This window comes from Ammospiza caudacuta, chromosome 15 (genome assembly GCF_027887145.1).
Source record: "Ammospiza caudacuta isolate bAmmCau1 chromosome 15, bAmmCau1.pri, whole genome shotgun sequence".
Taxonomy (NCBI): domain Eukaryota; kingdom Metazoa; phylum Chordata; class Aves; order Passeriformes; family Passerellidae; genus Ammospiza; species Ammospiza caudacuta.
Window position 1 is genome coordinate 17,426,413 of NC_080607.1, and position 10,141 is coordinate 17,436,553.

Genomic DNA, 10,141 nt, shown 5'->3' on the forward strand with positions numbered 1-10,141 from the left:
GTGCTACTCATGTGCCCCACACTCCCCCAGCAGAGAAAGAAAACAGAGCTGCTCTCAGTTAACAAAACATTCCATGCTTCTAGCCAGAATACTTTTATTATATGGTTATCATATACATCAGAATTATAGTGGGAACATTTACAAATATGTGAAGATAGCTCAGAACCTCCGTTATTCACATACACACTAACTCACACACTCAGGTTTGTCTTTTTTGCATGTCTACTCAGTTACCAGGTGAATGATGCACAAAATTATTGCTTTGTGAACAAACACCTCAGATTAAAATCTAATCTTCAGTGGCAAGAATCGAGATTAAAAAAAAAAGTCTTAAATACCCTGTATAACATACCTGTGCATAAACCTAAAGATATGTTTAGCTTACCCATTACCTTTGAAATACTTACCAAAATTAAAATTTGAAACCCATTTATAAAAAAAAGTATTAAAAAGTTCACCATTATTTACAAATCCGATTAAATTACACATAAATAAATATTTACATTCAACACACTGCTTCCCTTAATACACATAAAGCCTCCCTGGAAGTATTTTTTGGCCTTAGTAGGCAAAAAAAAAAAAAATTTAAAAAAAGTTATGTGCCTATTCTTTCAAGTTCCCCCCCAAATTTAAAAACAAGACAATATAAATATGTGAATAAAGCTGCAATATCCTTAGACACAGAAAGTGAATTTTCTAAAAGTATTTTCATTTTGAACTAGTCCTCGTTAAAACAATACCAAGATAATATAAACTGCAGCCAACGTTGCTGCAGCTTTTAAAAGCCTGAATATTTCTGTAAAAATTTAGCATGTCAAATGCCATCTGAAGTCTAGAAGGATTTTAGTACTCTATGTTAATCTGAAAATAAAGGAAAAAAAAAAAGAGAAAAAAAAAAAAAAGAAAGAAACCAAACGGATTTTTAAAAACAATCCCACAGAATAATTCTACTATTTTCAGGTGTTTATAAAAAAAATTTAACGTACATAAATCTCTATACCACTGCTTAATACTGTTTTATTGTTACTGTTGCGTTTTGAGAGAAAAAACCCTGAAATTGTATCAGAGAGCAGAACAGGCTTCCATCTAAAATCTGTCTCTTAAAAACTACACATGAAGCTGGTCAGCCACGAGATACTGAGATGTGGAAAAGGAATCTAAATAAATCTCTGTGGATAATTCCATCAACCCCCCCTTATAGCACCACTGTAACAGCAAAGGATTCAATACACTCGTGCGGAGTACTTATCTCCAGGCCATTGCTCCACACAACAGGGATACTGCAGCTTTTAGCAACACTTGTGTCCCACGGATCCAGCAGGAGTGAAGATCCTGAATGATTTTTATTTTCCTCCCCTTTTTCCCCTTGTTTCGTAAAAAAAAAAAAAAAAAAAAAAAAGAAAGAAAAAAAAAAAAATAAAACCACCCAAATCTCTATGTTCCCCCTGGCAAGGAGATGAGAGTCTGTGTAGGAGGAAGGGCAGAGTCTGGTTTTCCTCTCACTTCCTGTGCTTGTCCATTTTGTCGATGGTTTTGTTGGTCTCTGCGGGGCTCTGGTCGCCAGCGTTCATGTAGGATTTGTCTGCTATTTTTAACGCCTCGTTTAGGTAGTTCTGCACGGATGTCATGGCAGCGCAGATGGCAGCGCTCCCAAAGCCATGTGTGATCAGGCTGAAATGAGTCAAACAGCCCTGGATGCCAGGGTCCAAGATGGGGCTGGGCCGCGTGTTTCCAAGGGGGGTTCTGTCCTGAGTGAGGAGGTCTGTGAATTCCTTACAGATCTGCCTGCAACACACAAGGGGCTCACGCTTTACACCGCGGAAACAAACCCAAATAAACGTGTGGATAAAGCTGCAATATCCTTAGACACAGAAAGTGAATCACAAATAAACTGAAATAACAAAGAGATCTGCATCGATCGTTTGGCATTTGTGGCAGGAACTAGGAGAAATTCCAAACTGGATTGGATTTCCAGGTTTTGGTTTATTAGCACCACTTCCTGACGAACCTTCTGCTGCATCCCCATCACAAAAACACTCTGCAAAACAAACTCTGCACCTCTGGTGCCTGCCTGGCTCTGCATCGTTTGCTCCAGATTTGGGGTGGGAATTCAGTGCTGGTTCCTCTGAGAACTGGAGCAGCTGAAGAGGAGATTTAATTTAGTTGTGTATATTCCATGTATATGTAGGGAGGCCGAGGCCCTGATCCTGCAAACACTCACACATATGCCTGGCAAAACATGAGTGCCTAATAATGCTCCAGCATATGTTGTTTGCTGCTTGTAAATCTGTCCCCTTGAAGGGATTTCACAGGAGCTGAGCAATCTTAACAGAATCATCACTTTATCAGAATTTCTCAATCACAAACGTCTTCCAGGGGATTTTTATGAATGCCAGTAACAATGCCAATAAGGAAAATACTCAAGAGAAGGAGGAGTGCTTGGGAAAAATTAGCACAGTGTTTAAACTATAGGCAAGGGAGAGTAGATTTTTAGATTTATACATTTTTAAGAGACCTATTATTGTAAAAGATCTTTTTTATAAGAAGGCTGAATGGATTCAACAGCAGGAGTGTGTTTTGCACTCCTGATGTGAGCACAAAGCCAGGGCACCTTTCTCAGCAGCTCAGGCAGGTTTTTCTCAGCCCCTCTGCAGAGTGAGGGTGCTGCCAAAAGCAGGGAATTCCATCCACCCCAGACCAGAAACCATCCCAGAGCAGAACAAACCAAAGCTCTGCTAAACCTGAGCCTGGGAGAGGAGCTCAGCAGGGGAAAGGGGAAAGTTGAGCTCTACAAAGTCAGTTTTGGATAAGCTTAACTCAGCCCAGGGACCTGCTCAGGACAGGGTTTATCACAGGCACGAGGGTCTGCAGAACAGCCACAACAAAGCTCCTCTACTTTCCCCTTCCTTCCCCTTCACCCAGGTCTGTGACAGGGATTTATTGGAGCACAGGGACTTTTCACACCTCCAAAGGATGCTTCCAGTGAACTATAAACATCTCCAGCCAGAAGAGGGAAAAAGGGACTCTCCAGCAGCTCCAGGGTCCCATTGGAAGCTCGCCAAAGGGAGCACACAGGGGCTGAGCTTCCCCTGCTCCACTCCTGGCCCTGCCACACCTACAGACACCTTGTCCTTAGGGTCACCTTTTCCTTAAGGTCCCTTTGTCCTTAGGGTCCCCTTGTCCCTAGGGCTCTCTCTCCTGTGTAGGATTTTTCCTGAAGCTTTCACTGCATTTGAACAGAACTGGTCCGAACTACTTTAGTTACCTACAGAACTGTTACCCTTATTATTGGTTGAGACTAAAATAAAACTGCTGCAAGAGACACCTTTTCCTTAGGGCTGTCCTGGCGTAGCATTTTTCCTGAAGTTTTCACTGCATTTGAACAGAACTGTTCCGAACTGCTTTAGTTACCTACAGAACTGTTACCCTTATTATTGGTTCAGACTAAAATAAAACTGCTGCCACAGCTGAATTCAAACCAAAACCAAATAAAAAGAATTGCTTCATCTTCCTAATTAAAATTACACACAAAAATCCACCGAACTATCCCCCAGTCGCAGACAGTCAGAGTCAGACAAAAACACGTTCAAGAAGGGGAGAAAAAATAAAATCCAAGCTGGAAGCTTACTTTGCAGCAAGCAGCATGTTCTTCCTGTTTGCCATCTCGTTGCGGCCCATGTGTGGTCTGGTTAAATATTCAGCCACTGCTTTGGAAGGAAATTCTGTCTCACACACGTAGCCAAAGTCACGAGCAAGATGCACAGCTTCACCTGGGGGGGTGAAAGGGAGGGCTTGGTAAATGCTAAAATATCATTTATTGTAAGGAAATCAGGGACGTTAAGGAAAAAACGTTGTGGATTTCTGAAGTGTATTTCTGTTTTGGAAAGCAACACCATTCTGTCACTTGCTACGATATTTTAATTGATGGATCTGTTTCTTTGTAAGTTTGTATCGAGAAAAAAGAAATTTACAGGGTGACTGCTACAAAAAAGAATTCTCTTGCTTTAGTACTAGAAAGAAAAGTTCCTGTCTCTATCCAGAATAACTGTACAGGAAAGGACTCAATTCAGTCAAGATCAAATTGTCCACTGATATTTTTAAATATCTGCCAAATAAATCTCACACTATAATAAAAGTTTTCAGTTTAGTATGCTTTTGAAATATTTTTTCATAAAAATTTTCAGACAGAAAACCAAACTGCAAGGTGTATAACCAGGTCACTCCTTTTTTCATTAAAACAATTAAAATAAAAGATTGGTGAGATCAGTGCAATGTGCCTGTGCACACACATCAGCTCTCCAAAACTCCCAAGCAAAGCTTTTAAAAGCAAGTTGCTGCATTATAAACAGCAGGAAGGTATTGTTAGATCATTTTTCACTCTTCCCATTTCAGTTGCTGCCTGTATTCCTATTAAACTGTGCCACTACCAGGAGCTGCTTGAAACAGGAACACCAAATGTAAACCACACACACACACATATATACACACATTTATACACACCCTTCAGGTCAGCCCCACTGACAGAGGGTCCACAGAGCATGGCCCACATTAAAGGGGCTCCAATTTCCTAGCAGGAAGCCCAAAGCTATAAATCTCACTTTATAAGCTCGTTTATTAGCAAAGCTTCTGAGGACACCGCTGAGGTGGGGCAGGGCTGCGCTCAGCTGCCCCAGAGTCCCCGGGTTTCCCAACAAGAAACCAAACCCAGCAATGCCACGAGTTTCACCCCCTTTGAAACCTAAAACATCCCTCGGGAGACAGAGTGGGCAAAGGTGCCCCATCATCCTGGCGGGCAGGAATTCTGCATCCCTGCAAGTTTGGCTGGGTTTGGGTGAGAGAACAGCACAGCCCCTCCTTAGGTGCTGCAACATCCCCACCACGCTCACTTCAAAACAAACAAAAACCCCAGATTCATTTCAGGGACTTTCTAACCTTTCCATGCTTTGCCCAGAGGATAAAAGCTGTGCACAAGGGGAGAAAGTTTATTTTTAAGACACACTCGGGGACTGACCTTCCACCAAAGATGTCAACAGTGTCACATTTGCAGCTTTCCTTCTGCCAGCAGGAAGATTCAAGCCAATTTTATCCAGTTTTTCCCTTAATGATCTGCCACCATTTTTAGATTTGGCTCTGTAATTAAAGAGGAAAAAAAAAATGGCCTTATTTATCTTCAGGGAGCACTTCTTTTTAAGATGAGAAATTCCAGTTACTGACATTCAATAGGGTTCTACTGGGGTGGGGAGAAGATAAAAAACAGGCTCTTTTCAAGTGACCTACTTTTTAAATGCTCTACTCCAATCCAGCCAGGATGAAACACAGCGGGTCAAAATCAAAATATTTTAAAGTGCACCACTGAAACCAACAGTTGTAGAATGATCACAAGCCAAATTAAGTGTATGCAGAAAAGGATGTGGAAAATGTCCTTGTAATGATTAATCAGGACCACGAGATTTAATAAAAAAAATCATTCCACAGGGTTTTGGGAATCAGAGACAGCTCCACGTGCTGGTTTTGAGACAAAACCCCCAGCTCTAAACAGAGCACGAGAATCACTGTCAGAGCTGTTAATAGCACTTCTCCAGAGGCAGCAGAAGTGCAAAGAAGTTTTATTTCCAAAGCCTATTAGGATTCAGCGTCGTTGGGCTGATAAAAAATCAGGAGCTGCCTGAGAGGCTCTGTGGCTGTGCTGGTGTGGCTGTGCTGCTCACACACAGCAAAACAGGGAAAATGCAAACACGAGCGCAGGGGTGAGAGGCTGGCAGGGCAGGGAGGCTCCATCCTACCTTCCACACACAGCAAAACAAGGAAAACACAAATACAAACAGGGCACAGGGGTCCATCCAACCTTCCACACACAGTAAAACAAGAAAAATGCAAATAAAAACAGGGCACGAGGGGAGGCTGGCAGGGCAGGGAGGGTCCATCCATCCTTCCACACACAGTAAAACCAGAAAAATACCAATACAAATAGAGCGCAGGAGGAGGCTGGCAGGGCAGGCAGGGTCCATCCAACCTTCCACACACAGTAAAACAAGAAAAATACCAATACAAACAGGGCACGAGGGGAGGCTGGCAGGGCAGGCAGGGTCCATCCAACCTTCCACACAATAAAAACACAAACAGGGCACAGGGAGGGGAGGCTGGCAGGGCAGGGAGGGTCCCCGTCCTACCTTCGCAGGACTCCTCCTAGCAGGGAGGCATTGAGACACTCCGGGGGCGAGAGCCGCCTCTGCACCTCTGCCACTGTCACTTTGTACTTGGACGTGGAGCTGAGCAGGGACAGGCGGCCCGGCACGGAGCAGAACACCTCGTTGGGGTTGATCACCACCCCGATCAAGCCGTCCTTCTGGCACGGCAGGCTCAGAGCACTGTTCTTCGTTAGGGAGATGGGACCTGAGGGTGGAGAGGGAAAACAGGGATTTTTGTAAAAGGGGAAATTAAATAGAGTGGCAAGTGGGTTTTTTTTCTATAAAAACAAGCCGGGAGAGAGGATTTTGTTTGGTGTTAAATGCTCACCACACTGGCCCCCATCCCCAGCATCCATCCACCCAAATGGCCCCAAAACTATTCCTGGCCAGCTGGATTTTGCCACCGGATTGCCGAACACAACCAAGAATGCTTCTCAAAGCACACAAACCCCACACCAGCAGGCTGCAAGGTAGCAAAGCCGCGCTCACAAAAACTCCACGCTACAACACACTCCAAATTAGCATCCTCCAGCTACTGCCAAAACTCTTCCCGAGCCAGGGCAGGGAGAAACCTCCCGGCTCCTGCTGGGCTCCATCTTCCACCTCGCACACGCAGATTTGAGAAACCGCCCTTGGCATTTAATCCCAAGCAAATTCCTACCAGAGAGCAGCACAACAGGGAGGGACGCAGCCCAGGGGAGAACCGAAAGTAAAGGAGCTGCTGCTCGTTAGGAGCTTCAGCCTTTGGGTGAGGAGGGACAACAAAAGGCTTTGGAAGGAGCAAACCACAGATCCGGGCTTTTCCATCCCCTCGCGAATCCGCCCGGTTCTGCTGCTGAAAGGGTTAAAGAGCCGAGGTCGGCCCCACTCCCGGAGGGGGAAGATTTGTCAGTGGTGCATCTGACAGCAAAATTATTCTCCCATGAGCTAAAGGCAGCAATCAGCGCTCTGACACACACTTCTGCTTTTCCTCAGTTAGGTATTTGTTTGAAGTCTTCAGAGGAAACTTCTGATTTTTTTTTTCAAGCACAAATTTGTTTAAAAACAAAAGCAAGAAAAAAAAACCTAAATTACTGTAAATTGAGTCAATACGTCTTCCTCCTTTCTCAAAACCTCGGCTACAAACCAATTTCGATTAAGATAAAGCCAAACAGTCTTCTGCCAGCGAATTCGGTCTTTACTCAAGTCTTGTGAAGAGGTTAAAAAAATTTGGGGAAAAAAAAAAAAAACAAAACTATCTTCGAGTGATATCAACAACAAAAAACTTTAAACAAACAAACAAAGGAAACGCCCCGTGTCACTTTACACACACGTACTTCAGGAAAGATTAAAATCGGTTCAAGGTCCTGGTTCCGATTAAAGCCACAACAGAAGAGCACACGAGGGGGGACAGCCGTGTCTCACAGCCCAGGGCAGTTTGTCCCTCGGACAGCATCAGAAAAATCCAGCGACAAAGAGTGGAATAAAAACTCCTCCGCCCTCCCGATCCCAAAGGATCGTTCTTTATAAAAGTAATAGGGCGTCACTTCACCGGCGCGTCATGAAACTTTTAACTATTGACAAGGGAAAGTAAAACTGCGGTGCCACCTTACTGACCTTTTCTAATGACTGTCTGGTCATGCATTAGTAAGTGTTGATCTTCCACATTCTGGAAAGAGAAAGGGGGAGAAAGTTTCGCACCTGGAAGAGCCGAGAGGGTTTAGGGAAACCCATTCCCTCCCGCGCACCCGCAGCCCGAGGGGCGAAGGGGACAAAACGCGGATTTCTCTGCGCGGACGGGGATGGGATGTGCGGGAGGACACGGCGCCCGTCCCGCTTTGCCGAGGGGGCTCAGGCTCCCTTTACCTGCACCTCCTCCATCTGGTGGGCCATGTCGTGCAGGCCCAGGTTATCGGCCAGCGCCGAGGCGTCCAGGCCGTGCCCGTGGGGCAGCAGCAGCTCGGAGCGGCGGAAAGCGTCGCGGCGGCTGCCGGCGGAGCCGCTCTCCAGCGCCGAGAGGTGCGGCACCAGCCCGGGCCGGCCGTGCGGGGCCAGCCCCGCCGCCTCCTGGCTCTGCCGGTTCGGCCAAGCGCTCTGCTGCTGGCTGGGCGGCGGCGGCGGCGGCTGGTGCAGCGGGTTGATGGAGAAGGGGTCCCCGAGGTGCGAGTAGGGGTCGCTGGACTGCGAGTAAGGCAGCGGCTGGTAGGGCGGGGGGAAGTAGGGCGGCTGGAAGTCGGAGGCGCCCGAGTGCGAGAGCGGCGGGGCCGGGCTGTACAGGTGCTGGCTGACGGCGGAGAGGTGCGGCAGCCGCGGGTTCCCGTTGCTGCTGCCATCGTGCCGGTCCTGGAAAGCACACAGGGGTGGGGGACAGCGGGGTGGCCGTCAGCGGGCTCGGGGGACGCGGCGGCCGCGGGTGGTGGCGCTTGGGAAGGAGAGAGGAGAGAGGAGAGCGAGAGCCGCCCCGCTGCTGCCCAGAGTTTGGAGTTTTTAAGGCGCTTCGCGGAAGGAATCCGCCCCGCTCCCAGGGAGGAGGTTACAAAGCAGGTCTCGCTGCTCTCCTCATCGCAACTACACCAGAGCAACCCTTCTCCCGCTCGTGCGAGTCAGCGGGGGAATCATTAAAATCACAAAAATTCAAATCAGAGACGCAGCCGCGTTTCCGCCGCGCTGCCTCGGCGGGGCCGGGGGGCTCGGAGCGATGGGGACCCCCGGCCCTGCCATCCTCCCCACCCCGAGGGGCGCCCGGGCCGGGGCTGCCGGCTCTGCCCGCCGGGAGGGAGCGCGGTGCTGCCTCCAGCCGTGCCATCGCCGCTCCTGCCCCATTCCCAATCCCAGCGCTCAGAGCTGAAACGTCTACATTGAGCTGATCCAGGGATTTAGCAGCTTCTGGCTTCACGGTCATTAAAATAACAGGGCTAGTTAATAAGAGGTGAATGGGGTCCCAATGGAGCGTGAAGCGGGCACTGCGGCTAATCTGTAGGAGCCGAGCAGGCGGAGCCGGGGGGGCACAGACGAGTTCGGAGAGATCAAAACCCGGGAGCACCTCGAGGCGGGTGGGAGCTGCTCCCGGGGAGGAAAAACGTGGGAAGGAAGGAAGGGCTCGCCCTGCCCGGCTCAGCAGCTGCTACCTGCCGGCCCCTCCGCATCCCTGCGGTGCGCTCCGCTCCCACAGCCCCGCGGCTCCGGGGTGCGGGAGCTGCTCGATGCGGGATGCGAGCTCGGCTCTCCTAGCTGGGACCCATTCAATTCAAGAGTTCAAAAGACTCCGCAAAGAAAAATAGAAAAATATAAAAATACGAAAATAAAAATTATAAAAATTCGCACCTCCAAAGGAAAAAGGATAAAAGGGAAAAAGAAAAAAGGCCAAGCGGGCTCTTGGGGCAGGGAGCGCTGCCGCTCCGGCGGGGAGGCGGCGGGGCTGGCAGCGAGCGGGGCCGGGGGCGGCGGAGCCCCGCGCTGCCCCGGCAGCACCCCCGTCCCCCGGCGGCCACCCCTCCCCGCAGCCTCTCACCTCGCAGTCCTCTTCGTACTTGACATTATCTGCTAGTTTCCACAACATGGCGTCCAGCGTCCGGACCAGGTGCGCGGTGCCGCGGACAGAACAGCTCGGCCCCCGCCACGGGCGGTAAATCCACGCCGGCGCTGGGCGAGAGCAGCGGCGCCCCGGACGGAGCTCAGTTGGCAGGCATGAAGGCAGCGGACGGACTAACCCTCCGCGCTGCTTGTGGTCACTCGGGCTTTTTTTCCCAGCCCAGACGCCCTTAATGGCAATAGGATTATCCTAACTCCTCCCCAGGGATGGCTCGGGCGCCGCGGCCGCCAGCCACTCAGGAGGGAGCGCGCAGCCCCAAGCCACTCCTTCCGCGGCCGCGCAGGGCGGGCGGGCAGCGCGGAGCCCGCGCCCCTCCGCGCCCCTGCTCGGCTGCGGGCCGGGGGCGCTGCCGTGGGGAGCGACGGGGGCACGCGTGGGCACC

General features: G+C 49.3%; 1 protein-coding gene across 1 annotated transcript; it reads right to left on the minus strand.

Moving 5' to 3' along the window:
* Window positions 1-1,493: 1,493 nt before the first annotated feature.
* Window positions 1,494-9,894, minus strand: TFAP2C (transcription factor AP-2 gamma). The gene is made up of 7 exons (XM_058814796.1): window positions 9,679-9,894; window positions 8,034-8,510; window positions 7,785-7,836; window positions 6,171-6,393; window positions 5,012-5,130; window positions 3,629-3,770; window positions 1,494-1,785 (listed from the first exon to the last, which is right to left on the minus strand). The coding sequence occupies exons 1-7, from the start codon at window positions 9,724-9,726 to the stop codon at window positions 1,500-1,502; spliced, it is 1,347 nt and encodes a 448-aa protein (XP_058670779.1). The 5' UTR covers window positions 9,727-9,894; the 3' UTR covers window positions 1,494-1,499.
* Between the last annotated feature and the right edge of the window lie 247 nt (window positions 9,895-10,141).